Here is a 22,811-nt window from a genome sequence, read left to right as displayed (position 1 = left end):
GTCAATTTTGGTGAATAACCTTTTTATTTGCAACATTATTATAAAACGAAAACTTTTGGAGGCTAGCATCTGTTAGCATCCAACAGTAGCCACACTACCAGACTTGCACGCCTATGCAGGTATTCATATGAGAGGCACGCAAAGAAGAACAGACTGAGTGAATCATGCATTCAGACTTATTTCCTCGTTTATGAGATGGAAACACTGTCTCTCAACAAGTTGTGAGAATTAAATAGAAGGCTCACACCCTAATTCTAACCCTGCATATAAGTTCCAGGCTAGGCTTAACTACATGCTGAGACCATCCCTCAAACACAACAGAAAAGCTCTCTGTGGGGGACTTAGCACGCTGGCACAGAGAAACTAGACGGTTAACGGCGTCGTCCATCTACAAAGGCATTATTTTGGACAAGGATGTTTACTACACCACTGTTTAAAAAAGCAAAAACTGGCAACACATCTAGCGTACTTTCACATGTTTATAAATGGAGGTTGTAGGGCATGGACCTCCCTGACGTATTCACAGAGCAGAAGCAAACACACATTATATTAAAGGCTTTTATTTTAATTTACTATATATACTTAAATTTTCGAAGGCTCCTGGGTAGATGCCGTGTCCTCTGTCTGTCTAAGTCCGTCCTCAGTCACCTGTAACGACACCAACAGTCTTAGTTCCTCACAGCCTCCAGTCCTCCCTTCGCCCACAGCTCCGCCTCCGCGCCTATGAACCTGTGCCCCTTTCCTTCAGTGGCTACTACAGAAAGCTAAACAGAAAACAAGGCTCAGCCAGAGGTGTGCTATATGGAGGCTTCCCAAGTTTCCCACCTTATCCTGTCTGTCTACAGAACAAAGGCATTTCTATGAGAACGACCACCAGAAGTGAAACACGTGGTGTTCTTGCTTGGAACAGATTGTGTTGCAGACCTAATATAAACAGATCCCAGCACATCCCATGGCCCTATCCCATGGACAGAACTGTCATGAAGAAATAAGCAACTTGAGAATAAACTGGTCACGTGCCTATTATGACTGCGGGCTAGCCTCACGTCATTGCTCCCAGAGTGACGAGTGAGTCCAAGAGCTGGGGCAATGATCACAGAGCAGTTCTCTGACGTGAGTGCCAGAGGGAAGCGCTGAGGTCAAGGGATGTGACACTTTCACACCTCCAAATCCTTCGTTTTTCAAGTGGCCAGTAAGCTTACAAATTTTTTAAAAGGCCTCAATTAGGACTAACACTGCCACCTAGAACAATTACCATCATATCTTCTCTTCCAGTCCTATGCTATCATTTTTTATGATAACAAATTTAAAAAGCAAATTATAGCTTTATTCTTACCAAAACACGATTAGTGAATAATCACTATTGATAAGTCAAGTTACTGCTCTCTGTGGGCTTTGATTAGTGAATAATCTCTACTGGTGAGACAAGTTACTGCTCTCTGTGAGATTTGCTTCTGTTAGGCTCCCATCCCTGAAGCTCTGCCTCAGCTTCCCCTTCTCCCTCTCCAAACCCTGCCCGTCAGAAAGCCCCACAGGGGCAGCTTCCCCTCCCCCCAGAGGCTCAAAACCAAACAGGGTATTTAAGACCCAGATCCTAGGCCTGCCAGGTGTCCATCCGTCTGTCTGCCCCCCCCCACTACCACTCGGGAGTTTTGCTCAGATTAAACCTGGTCCTATTCATTTGGTCTGATCTGATTTATTGCATTGGTGGAGAGACTTAATACCAGAATACAGAAACCTTTAAGGTGGGGTTGGGTTTTTTTGGGGGGGGGGGCTTTTTTGGTGTTTTGGTTTGGTTTCTCCATAGAAGGAAACTTCTGCAATGAAAACTTACCATTTTCCGTGACCTTTCCAATAGCTTTTCCCATATTGTAAAATGTGCCTGAAAAGAAAAGAACTTGCTATGAGTGGCATACAGAAGGATGCTGGAGTCTTTAGACTTATTTTTATGTGTGTGTTTCACACCACATCCATGCGTGGTGCCTGTGGAGGTCAGGAAGGGCCGTCAAATCCCTGAACGAGAATTAAGGGCTGTTGTGAGCCATCATGAGTTGAACACCAGTCCTCCGCAAGAACAAGTGCTCTTAACCACTGAGCCATCTCTCCAGCCCCCCAAAAGTTCTGTGAAAGCCCAAATCTTTACACAGCTTTTTAAAGTCATATCCATGTGTGTATCTGTATGTAGCCATCTGTGTGTGGAAGGTGTCTGAGAGGCTGGAAACCTCAGACGCGTGCAGTTGGAGTTACGAGTGGCTGGAGCCTCGCTATGCGGCTGCTATGAAACAAACTCCGGTCCTCTGTAAGGGCTGTGTATACTACCAACTGCTGAGTCATCTCTGCAGTCCCTTTACGTAGCTTTTTAAACCATGTAAGAAGATATGCAGAACTACAATATGATTATAAATGTGAACAGAAGGCTTCTGTAACAACCCACTCCCAACCCACCAAAGAGTAACATCCTAGACAGGAAGCTGTCAAGGAGAAGAAGTCTTTAAAAATGTGATAGGGCAACCAGCAAAAAGAAAAAGAAAATGGAAAGACTCCTAACGACACTCCATGACAGGAGCCTACCATAACCATCATCAGAAAGGCTTCAACCAGCAACTGATGCAAACAAACACAGAAACCCTCAGCCAAACATTAACAGCTCAGGGAATCCAGGAGAAGAGAGACAGGGATGATTGTAGGAACCAGAGGGGTCAAGGACAGACACTATAAGAAAACCCACAGAATCAACTAACCTGGTCTCACAGGAGTGTAGGAAGAAAACAATGCTGCCATTAACCATGTGACTTACTAAAGGCGCATGCAGATGAGGTAATAAAAGAGTGGTTTACCACACCACTAACCACACCCACTTTAGGCATGACTAAGACGTATACAGACAGACGTAAAGACTATACAGACGTAGGCAGCGAACTACGTCACTAGCCAGGCCCACTTTTGGGCATGGCTAGGGGGCGTTATGGGGGGGGGGGGGGGTATAAAAGACTGAACAACAGAAGTCTCAGTCTCTCTTTCCGGCTTTCGGCTTCCAGTTCGGTGGTGGAAAACTACTCGGCTCATCTGGGTTACTTGTTTGGTCTCTTGTGAGTAATTTCTACAATACTTATTTTTACTTTCAGTAAGTGTGCCGTTTATCGTTGCAGCATCACAGGAGCCCAGAGTCTGAACCGACAACCAGGGAGCCTGCACGGGGCTGACCTAGGTGACAGCTGTGTATCTTTGTCCTCTTGTGGGACTCCTAACAGTGGGAACGGGACTGTTGCTGACTTGTTTGCCTGCTTTTGGGACCCTTTCCTCTTACTGGGTTGCTGTGCCCAGCCTTACTATGAGGGGAGGTGCCTAATCTTATAGCTACTTGATAATCCACATTTGCTTGATATCCCTGGGAGGCCTGCCCTTTTCTGAAGAGGAACAGATGAGCAGTGGATGGGGGGGGGGTAACGTGTAGTTTTCCTCTACCAGCCACTTTGGTTTTTCCCCGCCAGCCACTTGGGCTCTGCCACAGTTGTAGACCCCAAATAACATACAGGAGGCTATATTAATTATGAAGCTGTTGGCCATGTGCTTGGTTTCTTATAGGCTATCTTTGACTTAAGTATTTACTCCATAATTGTTAATATAAGTATTTCTCCTACCGGAGAAAGGGTCCGAACCTCTTACTTCTATGGCAGCTACATGATGACTCTCTGTGTCTCTCTTTCCCAGAATCCTACTCAACTCCTAGTCCTACCTATCTTGTTTTTCTACTGGCCAGCAGTGCTTTATTGACATATACACAGGACTTCCCCATCATCTCCTCTTTTCTGTCTAAATAAAAAGAAAGGTTTTAACTTTAACATAGTCAAATTACATATAACAGAACCGTTATCAAGTAAGAACAGTTACAATATTTTCCCCATTAACATTTAGTAAGATTTAAAGATATCATCTATCCTATCTTTGTGAGTATAAAGTCTTATATGTAGCTTATCTTTTATCATAACTAAGGAAAACTATGATGATAACTATCTGCGTTCAACTCCATCAAAGACCACAGAAGGATAATATATAAACATTAGAATTGACAGAGACATCTTGCTGCCTGGACAGTCACCTGAAGTTCCTCTGTAATGTTAGGGCATCCATCTTTAGCCCATAGGCCACAGAGTATCTGGAAGACTTCTCAGCAAAGTAGGAAATTTTAAACTGTCCATCTGTATTGGCAGTCTATCATTCATTACTGCTTTCTGTTGGATGGGGGCATTGTTCATACCATAGGGATCATGACAAAACAAAGAAACCTGTATAAGTTCTTATTTTGGGGGTCTGTAAGGCTGCATCATCTTAGTTTTTTTAGATGTTGAATCACTTGGGTCACTGCTTTTGGGGGTCTTGGTTTATCAAACCAAAGAAGCCTGGAGGGAATCCACAGCCTTCCATTTTCTGTGGAAACATAAACAAAAACTCTTTACCCAAGTAACTGGTCCTTATATTTAAAGTTAGAAGTCAAAGTATTTTTGAAACATAAGTTGGATTAATTTAGCAGCATTTATATTCAAGTATACTTTAGCAGTTTTTTTCTTCTTTGGCAATTAGAAAACTGAAAAACACAATAGCAATACAGTATCCAGATTCTCTGTGTATTTTCCATCTTTACAGGGCTTATTTATCTATTATTATTACCCTATTTTTTTTTTACTTTTATTTATTTATTTCTCTGAGGCAGGGTTTCTCTGGAAATCTGCCTGCCTCTGCCTCTGGAGCAAATCCTACCATTGTGCACCACCACAGCCGGCTTCTCTATTTATTTACTACTATGTCGTTTCTTTTTCTCTCTCAATCCTACATATATTTTAAACACACTGTAAACCTTTAGAGGTTTTTCTTCATCCAAGTCTTACTTTACTGTAAATCCTCATGTTTTTCTGGCCACGTGTCTTATCTGTTAAAATTGCGGCTGTTTAAACTGCAGTTTTTCCAAGATGGCGGGCATAAGCTTGACTCCAGCTTACCACCTCAGTCTATGCTGATATCCAGCAAAAGCTGCCGGCTTGGAGATATGGTCACTGCCACTTCCAGCTGTGCGTACACACCTTTCAATTGTTAGCAGAACCTCTTAAAAGAACCTTGTTGGTTTTTCCTTTTTTTTTTTTCTTTTTTTTGCTTATGCTGAGTCAGGAAGACTCCCTTAAGTGAGCCATGTGAGTCTCTGCTTGTCTCTAGCAAAACAGAGCTAACCTGAGAAAAATGCTGCTATCAAAAAGCCGTGCTTCTTTCTGTTCTTTGTTTCTAAAAATCCCTTTAAAGCTTTTGTCATTCTACGTGGAAATTCAATCCAACTTCTGACACCATTATATAACATGTAGTTTTCCTGCACCGGCCACTTTGGTTTTTCCCCGCCAGCCACTTGGGCTCTGCCACAGTTGTAGACCCCAAATAACATACAGAAGGCTATATTAATTATAAAGCTGTTGGCCGTTTGCTTGGTTTCTTATAGGCTATCTTTGACTTAAGTATTTACTCCACAATTGTTAATCTAAGTATTCTCCTACCAGAGAAAGGGTCCAGACCTCTTACTTCTATGGTGGCTACATGATGACTGCCTGTGTGTCTCTTTCCCAGAATCCTCCTCAACTCCTAGTCTCACCTATCTTGCTTTTCTATTGGCCAACAGTGCTTTATTGACATATACACAGGACTTCCCCATTGGGGGCAGGCTGGGAGAAGAGGAGGGAGAGGAAACTGTGGTCAGATGTAATAAATGAGAGAAGAATAAAAAAAAATTTGTGACAAGGATGTTAAAGTGTAGCTCTCACAACTGGTGGATTCTGGTGGGGTGCAGTTGGGGAAGGACTCAGTTTTCTTTACGGAGCTGGCTAGCTACTGGGAGTTTGATCATGCGCCAGTGAGTAGATGGGTAATACAAATTGAACTTTTTTTTCTTTCTTTCTTCCTTTTTTTTTTCTTCTCTTTTTATTTTGGAAGGGAGGTCACAAGGTAGGGGGTGTAATGGGGAAGTCATTCTGTGTATATGTCAATAAAGCACTGTTGGCCAATAGGGAAGCAAGATAGGTGGGACTAGGAGTCTAGGAGGATTCTGGGAAATGTAGTGAAGGGAGCCATCGCCATGTGATCTCCCGAGAGCAATGGGAGCTCAGGAGTCTGTCCTCAAAAAGATAAGTCCTTATAAAATATATATTAGTAATTATGGGTTAATAATCAAGTCAGAGCTAGCCAATAAGAAACCAAGCAAACAGCCAACAGCTTCATAATTAATATAGTGTCTTGTGTGTTATTTGGGGGCTGAAAGCGGCAACTGGACCCGGGCGGCGGGCAGGAAGACTAAACGTTACGGGGTGGACCTGGGAAGACTGGGAAGTAAGTGTGATCAGGGTACATTATGTGAAATTCCCAAATAATCAATAAACATGTTACGTTGGGAATAAATAGATAAATGGATGAGCATGAGCAGGGGAAGGAAGTGCCCAGAGCCCTCCCCTCACTTGGCGGGGCTACGCCACCCCTCCTCCTGTCCATCACATCTGCCGTTCTTTCTACTGAGAAGTGATGAAACCATGCCCTACTTTCCAAAGACTACACTTCTTTCCCTAACGAGCCTGTTTCACCCTGCTAGCGGGCATCCTCTAGATCGTACCACAAGGAATCACAGGAGAAGTCATTAGGAGCCAACTGTAATGTGTGACACAGAAATGGCAGACCCATGATTCAGAAAATTATATCACCAAAGAATGGGCAGAAAGGTAACTGATGGTGACAGTGAGGTACAGCGGTGGTCAGTGACTGCTTCACACACACACACACACACACACTCACACACACTCACGCACACACATACACTGAGCTCAGAAAGTCTGTAATAAAAGGAAAAATTATTAAGTATCTACATGCAAACCCTGCTATAGACAGCATGGTATGCCAAAGAGGAAAACTTAACCCTCCTGAGGCAGAAGGGACAACTGATGCAGAGAACTTGGCGTGTGGCCGGGACAGAGCAAATGGAGGAGGCAGGGACCTGCAGTGAGGTCAGCAAGGCAAGCAGGGAGCTCCTCGGGGCTTAGTCCACAGGACAGAGCTGGGTTTGCTTGAGGGACACCACTGGAAAGTTGGGGTATGAAGAATTATACAACTTGTATATGGCACACCCCTGCAATCCCAGCAGGAGGGTCAGAAGATCAAGGTCACCTTTATCTACACAGTGACTCCAAGTTCAGCCTCAACTACAGGAGACCCTGTCTCCAAAAACAAAGGAAATAAATTGTGGACTGAACCAGTGGCTTGGAGGTTAGAAGCACTGGCTGTTCTAAAGGAGCCAGGTTCAATTCCTAACACCTACATGCTAACGCATAACCAGCTGTAATTCTAGTTCCATCGGATCAGATATTATCTTATGGCCTCCAGTGACAAGTAGTGCACAGATACACATGCAGACAAAATACTCATACACATAAAAATAATCATTTTTTTGGAGGGGGGGAACAGCCAGGCAGTGGTGGCACACCCCTTTGATCCCAGCATTTGGGGAGGGGGTAGCAGATCTCCGAGTACACACGAAGACACACTCACACACACTCTCTCACACACATGCACACACACAGGTGCACACGCGCGCGCGCACACACACACACACACACACATACACGTGCACACGCAGGAAGCTTATAAAACAGAGTTCCATGTAGCACTCCCAAATGTCCTTAGAGGAAGCTGTCCCTCCTCCACCCATCCCTCTCTCACTTAAACCATCCTTCCCATTATTCCCTCGTCTCCTTCCTACTATGTGCTTACAATCCCTCTTCCTTTAAGATCTTTCTTCCCCCTCTGAACCCCGTCCCCCACTCCTAGCTGAGCGACTGACCGCTGAAGGGGAGGACGAGTCAGTACTCTTTGAGAGTGCTCCCCATGGTAAGTCCAGCACGCGCTAATCGATGGCCTCAGACCCACGAGTGCATGGGCAGCACAAACTGGACTCAGTAGGAAATATAGAAAAGGATGACACAAAGGCTGGAAAGGAGCAGAAAATAATGGATCTGAGAGGAGTTAGGGGAGGGGTGAGTAAATATGACCAAATACATTGCATACATGAAATGTTCAAAAACTACAATTAAGTAATAAAAACATATTGGCACATGCCTTTAATCCCAGCACTCTGGAGACAAAAGTGGGTGGATAACCTGTGAGATCAAGGCCAACCTGGTCTACATAGTGAGTGCTAGAATGTCAGGGGGTATGTAGAGAGACCCTGCCCCAACCAAGCAAACATACTGAAAAAATAATAAAACTGCAATCTTGACAAAGAACAATAAAATGAAGAGATTATTCTGCGGTATGCAGGGCCCTATCTGTAGCCACAGTAATGAACACTGTGGGTATGGTAGAGAGATGGGTGTGTGCGATCAGTGGAATGGAACTGAACCCCCAGGAGCAGCCCCGCCCAGCCGTCTTTCCTATAGCTGTGTCTGTACCCTGACTGTGACACTGTAATGGTTTCTAAGACATTACCACTAAAGAAACCAGAGCGTGACACCTACTATTTCTTACAACTACAATTACCACAAAATCTAATGTTAAAAAAAGAATGAAAGGAAAAGCATTAGCAAAAGGTGAAGGCAACATGGGAAACAATAGTCTCCTTGATTCACGAGCAGATTCTACCAGTAGGGGAAGAGGGCAGCACACAAGGCCAGGGCCTTCCGGAGGCCCCACTTACTAATAGCACCCAATGCCCCTGAATTCATCATCACTTTTCTCCTAGGATATTTTGGAAAATCAAAAATACTATCTCAGTTTGATTCCTTTAATGACCCTTTACTCCTGAGCACAAGGAAAATGAAAATGCTCGTTCTTCTGATTTATACAAAATCAAGTCTAGAGACAACCCATCCCCAAACAGAAGCTGTGTGGGGCTTCGGCTTTACTTACTCTCATGTGGACGGGTAAAGACAGGCCTTGAAATCTTCGCATGAGGTTCGGCTGAGTGGGGTGAAGATTGTGGACCGCTGACACCTCGTACTGGAAACAAATACTTGTTCTTGGGATAAGAGGGCCTTCACTCACATCAATGAAGTCACCAATTCTGTTTTGATATAAAAAATAAGCAAAGAAAACATTAATATCAAGTCACAGTAGCCTGAAAAAAAATCTACTTCTCCTTTTTGCTATATCTCAATGCAAAAATAATTCACCCAGTCCATCTGTGACCACCCTGACATACCATGCCAAGAGAATAAATGGGAAACTGTAAGAGAACTCTTAATTAGGATTCATATAAAGGATTTCAAGAGCCATGAACACATCATGCTGTCAAGCACATCCAAATTATCTAAGAATGACAACATACAACCTTACAGTATCCCACACTAGCCAAGTCTACAATTCCGTATGCAGGACAAAATGCAGAAAAAAAGGACAGGTTCCAGAAGAAACTGTGGACTGTGGAGCTGGAAAAAAGGCTCAGGGTTATAAGAGGACTTGATGTGCAAGCATAACAACCTGAGTTCAATGCCCAGCGCCCAAGTAAAAGGCAAGCAAAGAGAGCTACGCATGTCTGTAAGCCCGTTTGTTACCTGAGGGGCAGAGATGGGTGAATCCCAGGACTTCACTGGCTAGCCAGTGTAGCTGAAGCCTCAAGCTTGCTACTCAGTTAGAGCCTCTTCTGAAGGGATAAGGCAGGGAGCAACCTCTGAAAGAGTGTGCACCCGTGCCCTCCTGCTCGTGCTCCTTCCCTTCTGCTTCCGGACCCCCAGCCCCCGCCCCCCAACCCCCCCACCCCTGCCCCATGGACCACTCCTGGACCTTGCTCTCCAATCATCAACATAAGCAGTGGATTTTCTCCATCTTTGCACCAGAGAGTACATTCCAATTGAATTTACATGAATCATAAATAACAAATTAGCATTTGTGGTTCTATACATAAAACTAGGGTCCAATTTCTATCTGAATGTTTTGAATGATTTCAAAATCAACTCTCAAAAATTACATTTTTGAGATTCTAAAATCTTCATAAAATCACATGTGGTAGCATACGCCTATAATCCCAGCATTCAGGAGGCTTAAGCAGGAGCATCACATGTTTTACAAGAGACCCTGTCTCACGTGAACACAGAAAGGTAGAAAATGCACAAAATGAAAAATAAAACCACAACTGTCCTTAGAGATCATGTGAAAGCCCCAGCTGCCACCATCAACACTAACAAAGCAAGAGAGTAAGGTAATGACAACACTCTACAGAACACAGCATCTACTTTACACCCTCCACTAGGGGAACACAGCCAGGCTTACTGTAGCAGAGCTACCCAATTGTAGACTCTTACCTGTGCAGCTTGACTATTCTCTCGGGATTCTGAGATGCCTTCTCTTCTATGAAGTCCACTTTATACCTGAAAAGCAACACCAAAAACAAACAAAACAAAAGAGCAAAGAGCAAACTCAGACTCTGAGTGCAAACACACCGGATGCCCGTTTCCACTCCCGCTCCGGCGGCTGTGCAGCTGCGGCCTCCTCGCTTCCCTCCTCTCGGGCCTCCATGCCACGGCGCACAAACGCCTCGCACTCAGCTCACAGCCCCGATCACTAAGTGGACACCTGTGACCCACCACTTTCCTCATCTCCACTTGCCGCAGCAATCTCTCCCGGGCCTCGGTGACAGGCCAGCCGCCTGCTAACCTGGCTGGCTAGCCACCCTCCACTTCCTTCCGTCTGTCCGTCTTCACCCCCATCTTCACTTGAGCATCTGCCTTGAAGCAGCTTCTTGACTTCGAGAGTTAGCTTCCGCTGACGCAGTTAGATTCCCCTGCCCCTGCCCCCAGTCCACATCCCTCCTCAGCGCTGGAGATCCAAAACTTCCTGAATTCACCAGGATATGCCGCAAACACCTTAAACCACCAGTCACCAAACGGGACCACAGAAAGTCTCCTTTTCTAATTTAAAAATTAACTGTTTTTCATGAATTTCCTATCTTAATATGGTAATATGGTGAAAAACCAAGAGATTTCCTTGATTCTTCTAACACCACGCCCTGTATCCACCAGAACACCAAGTCCTACAGTTCTAGTTCTTCCTGAAGTCTGAGTTTACCCAGCTCTGTCAGTGTAACTAATTAATACACACACAGAACTCAAAGCCCAGGTAAACCCTTGCCAAGCAGATATCAAGTGGGCACGAGCATGAGGTCATGAGCTGTGCGGGCAGTGGGGACACTGATTTACACCCGTCATCTTCCTTCCACCAGACACCCAATGCAGACGGAGGGGCCGACTCCCTTACTATGTGGCTGTCCTAACCCTGCGTTATGGGATGTTCTTGTGTCTGTGAGGCAAAGCCAAAGACAGCTCCTTCATTTCTCTCAGCAGCAGAAAGGCCCAGTCACTAAATGACCTTCTATAGTCCACCATTCTTACCCTCCTAAACTTCTAGACTCTTCCTCCCATCGCACAAAGATAAGATACCAATGTCCCAGAAGCCCCTACAGACTCTGACAACCAAGCAGAAAAAAGGAAAATTCCACCAAACACAGGATGGAAGCTGTGAGTAACACAGCTAGGGAGCACTTAAGATGCAGGAAGTGACAGAGAAATATGTCCTAAATGTAAATACACACTGGACTCTGAGCATTTGGGATTGGAAAGAATATAAAATATTTAGCAGCTTTTCTACTGGTCATATGTTAAATTAACATTTTAGTATCACAGATTTTCTTATAACTTTTTTATGTAGCCACAGGAAAATTTAATAAAATTAAATAAATGGCTTAATCATATTTCTGTTAGAAGCCGTATGCCTTGACTTTTGTCAGAAAGGAAATTGATAAACTCTGATAACCCAGGAATTGTCTTACAGCATCAATGCTACAGGATGGTTTGACCTATGGTACTAGCTATACTCAAGTTCAGTTCAACAATACATTAGTGCAAAGTGCAGGGAACACTCCACAGGAAAGGGTTTCACAGCCAGTCCCTTGGAAAACACTGTCTTCTCCCCTTTGGGAGGTCTTGTTTTGCAACTGGGCTAACTGTGGATTTTTCACTTCAGCATTGATTAATGTCTCTGGCAGACACTCTGAGGTTCACTGCTTTGCAAGATGCCAAGCTAGAGAATAAGCTGAGGAACCTCTTAATACAGTTACAACAAAATATTCCTGTAAGACTCTGTGAGTCCATTGCTACACACCTCAGGAAACTCTAACCCATGCCCTTTGTGAATGCCAAGTATACACTGTGGCTTTAGGCTACAATGCTTTGTGTTGTCAACACAGATACCCCTTTCCAGTCACCTTCTAGTGCATGAACACTCAAGTTCAGTTTGCTCTTAAAAATACAAGGAGAAGGGAAACTACAAATTTTAAGGGGAAGAAAGTCTTGAGAAGCCCGCAGGAATTGAAATGCTGGCAAATCCATCAGCTGGGTATTTCACAGAAAGAGAAGTACAACCTAAATGCAGAAAGAGGGTCGAGACTGCTCGTGTTTCCAGTCTTAGCCTTTCCCGTAGAGAAACAAGAGGGAAAGGCTGACACGTGCACCAAATAGCACAGTTGTGCAACACAGGGCATCACTTCCGAGTGGAGGGACACGCAAACACACCACTTGACAAAAAGAAGGGCTGGCCTAACAATGGAAACTAAGACACAGTGGGAAAATTACTGAGGGGATAGAAACCACTTCCCTCAGGGAGTCACCAATGGGGTGAACAAAGGCAACACAGAAAGAGAAATGTAAAAAAAAAAAAAAAAAGACAGGAAGGAAGGAAGGAAGGAAGGAAGGAAGGAAGGAAGGAAGGAAGGAAGGAGGGAAGGAAGGAGGGAAGGAAGGAAAAGAAATCTTAGGGCAAAAAACTAAAATGATGCCATGTAAACCAAAGATTAAAAACTTCTTCTGAGCATGGAAGTCTAAGAGGCCTGAGACCCCGGGTATTCCAAACACTAAGACAGGAAAATGAGAACCTCAAAGTCTGCCTGCATAACTTAGTAAGACCATGTCTCACAATTAAAAGTAAAAGGAGGGCTGGAAATATAGCTCAATGGCAAACTACTTGCCTAGCATGCACAAGGCCCAAGGTTCAACCAATAGTATCAGGAAAAAATATATAAGTAAGATAAAATGACAAAATTACTTAAAAGTTGAGTTTTCGTCATTATATGCTATTCTTAGGAGAATGGAACCCACGCTTACTTGTTATGTTGAAACATTTCTAATGCCACTTTTGCATCAAGTTCCAGAGTCTCAAAGGGAAGGTCCCTGTACACTAAAGCACGGGCATCTTTTGTGAAAGAACGAAGGTTCTCCTGAAAAACAGACAGGACTAACCATTAGTAGCCAGTCTCCATAGCGTTTCTCCATAAGGGAGAAAGACAAGCATTCAGTGCTGCAGATCTAAGTTTAAAAGAAGGAAAAACCATCTTATTAAAACATCTTTCTCTTCATGTGCACACACACACACACACTTCCTTTGTCCCTGGGAGAACTTAAGAGAAATAATACCCCAGTAGAAATAATCATGCCTAGAACCCACATACTGGTATCTCACATCATTCTTCAATAAGAGGAACCAGGGGTCCAAGAGCTCTCCCCTGTTCAGATCAGCTGTCTCTGCTGGTTTTGCCAGCCCATTCTTTGCCAATTTGCTCATCACTCCTCTCTCTCTGTCACTGGGTTCCTTGGTTTCAGTTGAGTGTTTAACTGTTTGCCTCTGCTTCCATCAGTCACAGGATGAAGGCTCCCGGATGGTTATAGACATCAAGTTCATTATCAGGAATGGGCATTCGAGGCGATCTCTCCACTATTGCTTAGCTTGCCAATTGGTGTCATCCCTTTAGATCACTAGAGGTCACTCTGGTACCTGATCTGTCTTCTACCCTATGATTCCCTCTTCCCCCTATTCAGCGGGGAGGTCAGCATGGGACTGATCTGGAATCCCAAAATGTGAGTGTCAGGGCAACCTATGGGGCCCTGAGCAGTGGATCAGTGTCTATCCCTGATATACAAACAGTCATCGTGTGCCTATAGCACAAAGAGGGATGCTCTCTCAGCCTGGACTCTTAGGAAAGTGCCTGGACCCTACCCTGAGTGAAATGACAGACTCTAGATATCCCCTATGTGGAAGGAATTGGCAATAGGGTGGGAGGCTGGAGGGGGTGGGGAGTGCAGGAGGAGGGGAGGGAGAGGGAACTGGGATTGACATGTAAAACAAGCTATTTAAAATTAAAATAAAAAAAAAAACATCTTTCATTCACAGTATTTGAATATGTAGACTACACACTTTCTTTCAATTTTACAAACTCAAAAACTTGTAAGATATTATACTAGTTAGTAAAAACTGTTACAACTCTGCAGAGAAACTTTTAATATTTCACCCAAAATATACAAGTGTTTACAAAATTTAGAACACAAGGCCGGGTGTTAGTGGCACACGCCTTTAATCCCAGCACTTGAGAGGCAGAGGCAGGCGGATCTCTGTGAGTTCAAGGTCAGCCTGGTCTACAGAGCAAGTTGCAGGACAGCCTCCAAAACAATACAGAGAAACCCTGTCTGGAAAAAAAAAATTTAGAACACAAGTGGAAATATTAATACGCATTGAGACATAAAAGAACGTACGTGCAGAGAAGTAAAAACTAAAACTGTATTGAGATACTACCTCATACTTGTTAGAATGGTGATCCTCAGGAATCTGATAACAAGTGTTAGAAAGAATGTGAAGAGGAATCTTTATTCACTGTTGGTGGGGGTGCAAATTAATACAGCTATTGTGGAAATCTCATTGGAAATTCCTCAAAAAATTAAAAATAGAACTAACACACTTTAATTTTTGAAGTGTTTTCTTTTCATTGTTTGCAAACATTTTTAATCCAAAACAACATACAAAAGAATCTGGATTTGCAGCTTCTTGAAAATGGGAAAATTTAGCAATAATGGAAATAAATTCTCAACAATGACAACTGAGAAACAGTGACTTGGGCAGACATGTACTTTGTTCACCGTAGACTCAAGCACTTTTTACTGTTTCTTCAATACTATATTCACTGTCTATCAGCCACTTCATGTCGGGACAGGGCCTCCCTCTTCTGAGTTTGTGATTCCTTACTTAACTCATCATGGTTCAAATAACCAAAAAGTAATAGTCTTTCTTCTGTATCCAGAAGCCAAGGTAAAGTTTTAGGTTTAGTGTTACTATCTGTTAATATCCATATTTTAATTCTTGTCAATAAAATAGAAATACACTAAAAAAAGAGTATATGTGTACACATGACTAAAACTATGTTCAAACATACATGAGAAAAATGTCATTGTTTTCATCCCTCAGTTACACTGGTCATGTAGTAGTATTGACATATCCCAGACAATCAGGACCACCATTACTTATGGGGTAGAAAATACACGATTAGTTGAGGTTTTTGTTATGTATGTCATTGTTATTTTGGATCAGTTTTTCATGTCTGACTCTGTAGTTAAACTCCCTCCTTTAAATAAAAAAAAAGGTTTTTTTTTGTTTGTTTGTTGTTTTTTTATGTCTGTGTGTACAGTGCCCACAGAAGCCAGAAGAGGGCATCAGATCTACTGGCACTGCCTGATGTAGGTGCTAGGAACAGAACCCAGGTCCTCAGTAAGACAGCAAGCTCTTTTCACTGCCAAGTCATCTTTCAAGTCTCATCTCCCTCTTGATACCACTCCTGCATATACAGGACTCTCACTGTACGCAAAATACTAAAATAGTTTAAGGCAGTCGTTTTCAGATTCTGCTCTGGAAATCCAAGTATGGCTCCAGGTTCCCTAACACAGCATTAAGGAACAAGTTAAGCTCATACTACAGACGTGTATAACGTGCATGCGTGCGTGCGTGCGTGCGTGTGTGTGTGTGTGTGTGTGTGTGTGTGTGTGTAATGTACATGTATTAAGTGTGTGCTCACCTATGTGTCTGTGTCTGTAGTGGGTGGTACATGTGAACCTACTGGGAGATGTGCAGTACCATTCAGCAGTAATAACAGAACCACTTTATCAGAGTATAGCCCACACTCAAAAAATAATGCTTCAGAGACTATACTTACTTTCGTGGGCATCCATTCATCCAGTCTCTTATCCAAAACTACATCATAGCAGAAGGCCCCAGCAATTACTGTAAATCCAACAACAAGAAAAAAGAAAAAGCAAGGCAAATCTGTTAGGTAAGAACTGAACTTCCTAATCTGCAGCAACTGATTAGTTAAATTATAGAATGAAAGTTGGCAAGCACTCCTAACTCTACAAATTATAAAACTATTTTCACTACCCCAGCTGCTTGCTAGGGCATCATAAAATTTCCCCTATCAAAAACAATTCATCTTTTGTCAATCCAAAAAGCATGAGTTTTTCCTAAACATTCACACTTTTTCAGCAATATTATCACTATAGCGTTCTCAAATGAATGCTAGATACAAAAACTACCCATGGACAAGACAAGTGTATGAATGACTAAACACAATATCTTCATTTTTGTATGTTTTGTTCTTAGAATCATTATCTGAGATTCTTTCACATATTTTGGCGTGCATGTGTGTGTACATATATACACACATATATATATATTAATTTCATACATTGCTGCTATACATAAGGATGAGAAATCCTGGTGTTAACAAGGTTATAGACTTGGACCTCGTCAATGCGGTGGCCCCTCCCCCTCCAGTCATGTCTCTGAAGAAGGGAACCGCCCTTAAGTACCGCAGCCTACCCACCTGTCAATTCCTCACTCTCCCACAAATTCAATGTAGAAATATTCTTAAAATGGAAACAAGAAAAAAGGAACACGATGACAGTGCAAATCCCATGACATTTGTATTCAAGAGTAACCAGTTTTACTGTGTCAGTTACTGACATCAGATTACTTAAGAGCAGTTTTATGACCTACAACACATGAAGCACATGCAGTCTTAGTCTACATAAACTCAGAAATTAACTCTGTACATAATCAAAATAAATGCCAAAATATCCACAGATCTTAAGAGCAGCAATACTGATGTGTGCTTTACCAGGAACTTGAGGTGCTCTGACCAAGGTGACCACGTAGTCATCTTTGAATGCCCTTTCGACTACACAGCCCATCATCATGGCACAAGAGCGCCAGTAAGCCTAAAGAAAGAAACATACACATAAACATAGCACACTAGGATCCACTAAAGTTTCTACAGTATTAAAACTTGAATCAACTCGTGGCTTAGCACCTATGTTTCCAATAATTGCTCATTGATCCAGAGCAATTATGCTATTAATACAATCAAAATCAATTGCGCTTTTGCCAGAATACCTAGGTTCACATCCAGGCTTACCACTAGTAACCTTAGTCAATGTGTGGATGCTCTCTTTATCATTTCTTCATGGAAAATGCGAAGAAAAGCACCTACAGTCTAGAGTTTATGAGCTCAGATGGACACCTGTAAATTACTTAAACAGTGTTACAACTACTAAAGCCTCCATCATCTTCTTTTTGAAGCATACTATTTCAACAGATGTTCACTGACCGTTTCCTGAAGTGAAGGACTAGACCCAAAGAGGGAACTATCTCTGTATTAACAGAAGCAGGAATCTACTGTATCCTGTAATAAGATGAAAATACTGTACTAGAGATACTAGCCAAGTGTAGCTAGATCCTCAAGAGTGCTGACAAGCAGAAACCTAGCAGGTTCCTCAGAGCAGAGGGCGTTTTAGCTGACCCATAAGACAACAGAGACTTAAGGGGAAGGAAAGTGATCTGCGTGGAAGGAGGAACACCAGCACGAGCAAGGAGGAGAATAAAGCGTCAGTCAGCAGCCACCAAGTACTCACATGTGGCCAAAGCAAGGAAGAGAGGCAAAGACCCAGCAGCAGTTAAGACTGAAGCAGCAGGCTGGAGGCCCATCATGCAAGCCCCGGAAAGCTATGCTAACTCTACCATGCAGGCTGGAGGCCCATCATGCAAGCCCCGGAAAGCTATGCTAACTCTACCATGCAGGCTGGAGGCCCATCATGCAAGCCCCGGAAAGCTATGCTAACTCTACCATGCAGGCTGGAGGCCCATCATGCATGCCCCGGAAAGCTATGCTAACTCTACCATGCAGGCAAGTTCTTGGGGGATAAATGACATGACCCCGTAAAGGGTAATGTTTAAATAACAATGATAACAATAATAATAATAATAATAATAATAATAATGGGGTTGTCGGTGGAATGGAATGAAAAACTTACTAAAATAATCCGCAGAAGATGGTCTGATTTCAGACTAAACTCAAGTTCTATCAGTAGGAACGGAACTCTCAATTGTATCAAATATTACAAAGGTTATGAACATAATGACATGCCCTTTAATTTTCTCAATCCCAAATACAGACAAGTTGATACCACTAGTATTTTGAGCTACAAAAATACCTACGCTGACCAGTAAAACACTATCTAGTAGAATACCACATATGAGTTTGGCCATATTTTTAGATATTATACTTCACAGAACATAGGTTTGATTTAAAGGAAGGAAAAAACTGGAGGAGGAAGGAAAATACCTTATTCACTTCTCTTGGGTCAGGGTCTTTGAAAGTAAGAAATTTAATCTCGCAGGACTTGGTCAAAGGCTTATACATGTCCCATGGCTGTCCGTCCACCAGAGCCAGAATGGATTTCCTGCAGTACCACTCACTCAAATCTAGGAATGAAAAATTGATTGATAATCTAAATCTAACAAAATCCAAACTGAAAAGTTACATGTTTAAGTGCTATGTTCTGGAACAAAATAATGGAAAGCAAAATTCTGCCAATTATTTTTACAGAAATATTATATATTATACACATGATGAATTTAAAAAAATACATCAACATCAACACACAAATGTATTAACAAATTACCCAAACCTTTAACAAAGTTTATTAAACCTAAGTGTAGTCTTAAGTTAATTTGCCAATTAATAAAATAATTTTCAAAGAGCTATTATTAAATATTCAAAGAGAAACAACATGGATTGATTCATACACTATCAAAAGAAAAGAAATTATCCTTGAGTCTTGCTCCCAAACCAACTCTTTCTTCCATTATTGCATTACACAGACATTTCAAGTTAAATAATGTAGCTACTATTGTAAAATTATAAAGGAGAATTCACATGTAAACCAATCACCTCTAATCTGTTCCATTACCCTGCCCTAAGAAACTCTAACCCTGATTAAACATTTCACACATACTCACAAAAATGATCAAACTACAGAGTCTGACATATAAACTAGCACATAAGTTCCATCACAAAGGCCTTGGAGGTCAAGATGAGGATGGCTCAGAAACTTCATCTCTGCACATGGTATGCATGGAGTTCCATTGCGGCCTTAGGTTTGTCTTACTCACCTCTGAAATCTCCTATTGCCTACCACACAGCCCAGGCTAAGAAATACATGAAAATCTAATGAGTAATCATCATCAATGCTTTTTAAGTGTCAAAAGTAGAGTAAGACTAAGTACACATTCCTTAGGCTAGTTTCAGCTGGTAACTAACCCTGCCAGCCACTTAAATGGTATCATTACTGAGTCTTTTAAAAGTTTAAACAACACAGCCAACCATTCCTAGCTACTATTTGGGAGATATCTAAATTTAAATATCAGATATATCTATCAAAGCTCTATCCAAATGTCCTTAGCCCCTTCATTCCCACACCAAATCATATATAAGCCCAAGAATCTCTCTAACAATATAAACAAAACAAATAGTTTTCACATTCACTAAACGTAACATTTCCATTCACACATTTAGCACCCATACTAAACAGAACCACAGCACCAGGGACAGGTAGGTAGCAAGCAGATGAGACTTTCATTCGGTTAGAAAAAAAAAAAGCTAAATAGGAAAAAGCAAAAAGTCAATATACTATAATGAGACCAGCAGGATAAATACTCCCAGTACATGGAAAGAGTCTCACCGGCACCAAGCACTCTAATCTTAGCCACATTAAGGTAAAGTTGGGGACACCCTGTACGCCACAGAAACGCTACAGTATCCTCAGTGCCCACAAAAGCACAGGGAACCGTGAACGGCAATAAAACACCAAACAAATTCTGTAGCTTCGCAAAGCTATTACAGCACGCTCCCCTCTGCAGTGTTCCCGCGTAAAATGGTCAGAACCGTACACTGACTCTGCTACTTACGCATGGCACAACTGTAGGGGGTTGAAATGTTTTTATTCATCACGAAGACGGTGCCAGGGTCAGTTTTCCCAACGTGCTTAACTTCGATCTTTTCTGTCCGGGGGGTTAGCGATAACTGCCTACTTTTCTCTTTATTAAAAAGATCATTCCGCATTTCTGTCAGTTCGGCGGGTGACAGCTGAGCGGCTGGCGATGTCGCTATAAACCCTAGGAAGAAATGAAAGGCTGGATGAATGAACAGCTTGCTGTGGGCAAGTAAACAAAGAGAATGTTGCAGGACTTGGGCCATAGCATTAATAAGTTAGCCTGCACGGGCCCCGCACGTCTGGTTTTCTCTCTCGTGACCACCGACCTCCTCGGTGGCATCCCAAAACCAGGCGGAGGAGACCAGGCTCGGTGGGGGAGCAGGAAGCAATGTTGTGGTTGGGAAGGGTCTGGGAGGGGGCAGGAAAGCGGAAAGTCCATGCCCAAACTATCAGTATCTGGCAAGAGGAATGCTGAACTTTCCTTCCAAGCTCCAAAGCAAGGGACCTGGCCAGGCAAGCACGGGTACTCACTCCCTAGAGGAGACAGGGACATGTCTGCAGGAGCCTGGGAGTCTCTCCTAAAAGCCCGGCAAGCGCCTCCCCGTGCCCGCGTCCCCTTCTCTTTCCCCGATTCCTGCACCCCAGATTGTGTCTTCCCAGGCTGGGAAAGCAAAAGGACTCACTCCAGCGGGCCCCGCCGCCCGGCCTGGGCCGCCCAAGCAGCAGCCTTCCCACGGCGGTAGCCATCGTCTCCAAGGAAGCCAAGGGAAGCCTCTGTGCCCGGGTCCTTGCCTTCCCTCTTCCCCGCCGGAAACCAGGAACGCACAGCCATGGTTCCGTAGGACCGATCGGTTCCGCACCGGGCGCTGGGGCCTCGCGGCGCCACGCGGGGGCGAGCTCGGGCTTCTCGGAGGAGAGGTCAACCCTCGGTAGAAGAACCGGGAATGTTCTCCAAGGTGCAGGGGCGACCCGCTGTTAGGCTGCCTTGCAGAGTAGCAGAGGTGCCTCCTGTGCAGGGCAGTCACACACGAGCCTTTGTCTTCCAAAGGTTCCAGTTTCCGGGCAGAAAAGTTAGGGGAGGTCTTTCTGCTTTTGCTCTTTCGACAGTCTCTAGATGGTGGAATAAAGAGTTTTGCAAGGGTGAGTTTTTATTTAGGTCGGCTGCAGTGGGTCTCCGCCTGGCTCGCCATTTTAATCGACCACATCTCTGTGGTCTTGGGAACACATCTCTGTGGTCTTGGGAACACATCCCGTTGACTTTGGAGAGAACGTCCTAGAACTCTTTGCTAATGATCTAGGCTCATTTGCCTGGAGTCTTTAACCAGAGCAAAGCAAACCGGATTTGAGTCTCGTCGATGGATGGATCCCGAAAGTGCAAACTGTACTGCACAGCGCTCAGCAAATATTTGTTGTGACTGTTCGCACAAAAATACTGCTGCATCTAACGCCCTTGTGGAGCAGGATGTCACTGCTGAAGCAGCATTCTAGACTCGTGCAAAGCTCAACCAATATAGTTTTGTAAATTTAGCCTGGGATATCCGCACGACCTCTTCTTTTAAGTACACCGCCACCGGGTGGAAGTGTCTACTGGGACACAAATACTATGCCTTATGCCACAATAAATGTGTTGTCTCCTTGGACCAAATAATACATATTTACAACTACATAGGGCAAGTGTTAAGACCTGTCCTAAACTTTAAGGTAAGAAATGTAAGTTTCGACTCAACCATTTTACTAGGCTATGTCTCATGCGATACCCTGATTAGGCCTGGAATGGTGATGCACCTCATTGCCAACCCTCCTCAAGGAGGCTTAAGCAGGAGGACCTGGCCTGGAGAAACTGGAGCTATTTGGCAGACGTTTCCTCATCAACGACAAAAATTCTAATTCAAACCTGGAAACGTGTACGAATGCCTGTGTGTAAGTGCGAGTACGTGCGTGTTACGTCCTTAAATGCACTGTGGTTCCCCTGGAAGCTTTCAGTTTCCTTAGCCTCTTAAGACACTGTGTCCATTTAACGCCACCTACAAGAGCTATGATTTGAACTCAGAGATCCGCTTGCCTCTGCCTCCTGAGTACTGAGACTAAAGGCTACATGCCATCACACAACTTCAGGACTGTTTCTCCTCCCTGTGGTAGTCTGAATGTAACTGGCCCCAATAGGCTCACAGGGAGTCACACTATTAGGAGGTGTGGCCTTGTTGGTGGAAGTGTGTCACTGTGGGGGAGGGCTTAGAGGGCAGAGGGCGTATGTATATGCTCAAGCCACACCCAGTGCCAAAGTTCACTTCCTGTTGCCTGCTCAAGATGTAGGAACTCTCAGTTCCTTTTTCTGCACCTTGTCTGGCTGTATGCACCATGGCCCGCCATGATGATAATGGACTGAACCTCGGAACTATAACCCACCCTGTAGAAGTGAACCCCACAAAGCTATCCGCCCATGAGGGCGGGGACATGTAAACTGACACAGGTAGATATAAAAGGAAGTGAAAGGAAAAGGAACCTCCCTTTTCTCCTGGAAGCCAGCCATGCTTCTAACTCCTGGTTTGTGCGACTCTCTCTTTCTCTCTGGTAAATAAATGTATTGTTTTCCATATAGCATCGAATATCGTTGATACCACCCAATTAAATATTTTCCTTTATAGCAATTGCCATGGT

General features: G+C 43.5%; 1 protein-coding gene across 1 annotated transcript; it reads right to left on the bottom strand.

The window, feature by feature from the left end:
• Positions 1–544: 544 nt before the first annotated feature.
• On the bottom strand, positions 545–20,971 carry Mrpl39 (mitochondrial ribosomal protein L39). The gene is made up of 10 exons (XM_005073865.4): positions 20,837–20,971; positions 20,128–20,334; positions 18,503–18,642; positions 17,000–17,099; positions 16,040–16,107; positions 13,170–13,282; positions 10,317–10,382; positions 8,926–9,079; positions 1,835–1,882; positions 545–648 (listed from the first exon to the last, which is right to left on the bottom strand). The coding sequence occupies exons 1-10, from the start codon at positions 20,898–20,900 to the stop codon at positions 583–585; spliced, it is 1,026 nt and encodes a 341-aa protein (XP_005073922.1). The 5' UTR covers positions 20,901–20,971; the 3' UTR covers positions 545–582.
• Between the last annotated feature and the right edge of the window lie 1,840 nt (positions 20,972–22,811).

The sequence above is a fragment of the Mesocricetus auratus genome, unplaced genomic scaffold (assembly GCF_017639785.1).
Source record: "Mesocricetus auratus isolate SY011 unplaced genomic scaffold, BCM_Maur_2.0 Super-Scaffold_100008, whole genome shotgun sequence".
Lineage (NCBI taxonomy): Eukaryota > Metazoa > Chordata > Mammalia > Rodentia > Cricetidae > Mesocricetus > Mesocricetus auratus.
Note: the sequence above shows the minus strand (reverse complement) of the source record. Positions and strands in the feature narration are given on the sequence as shown.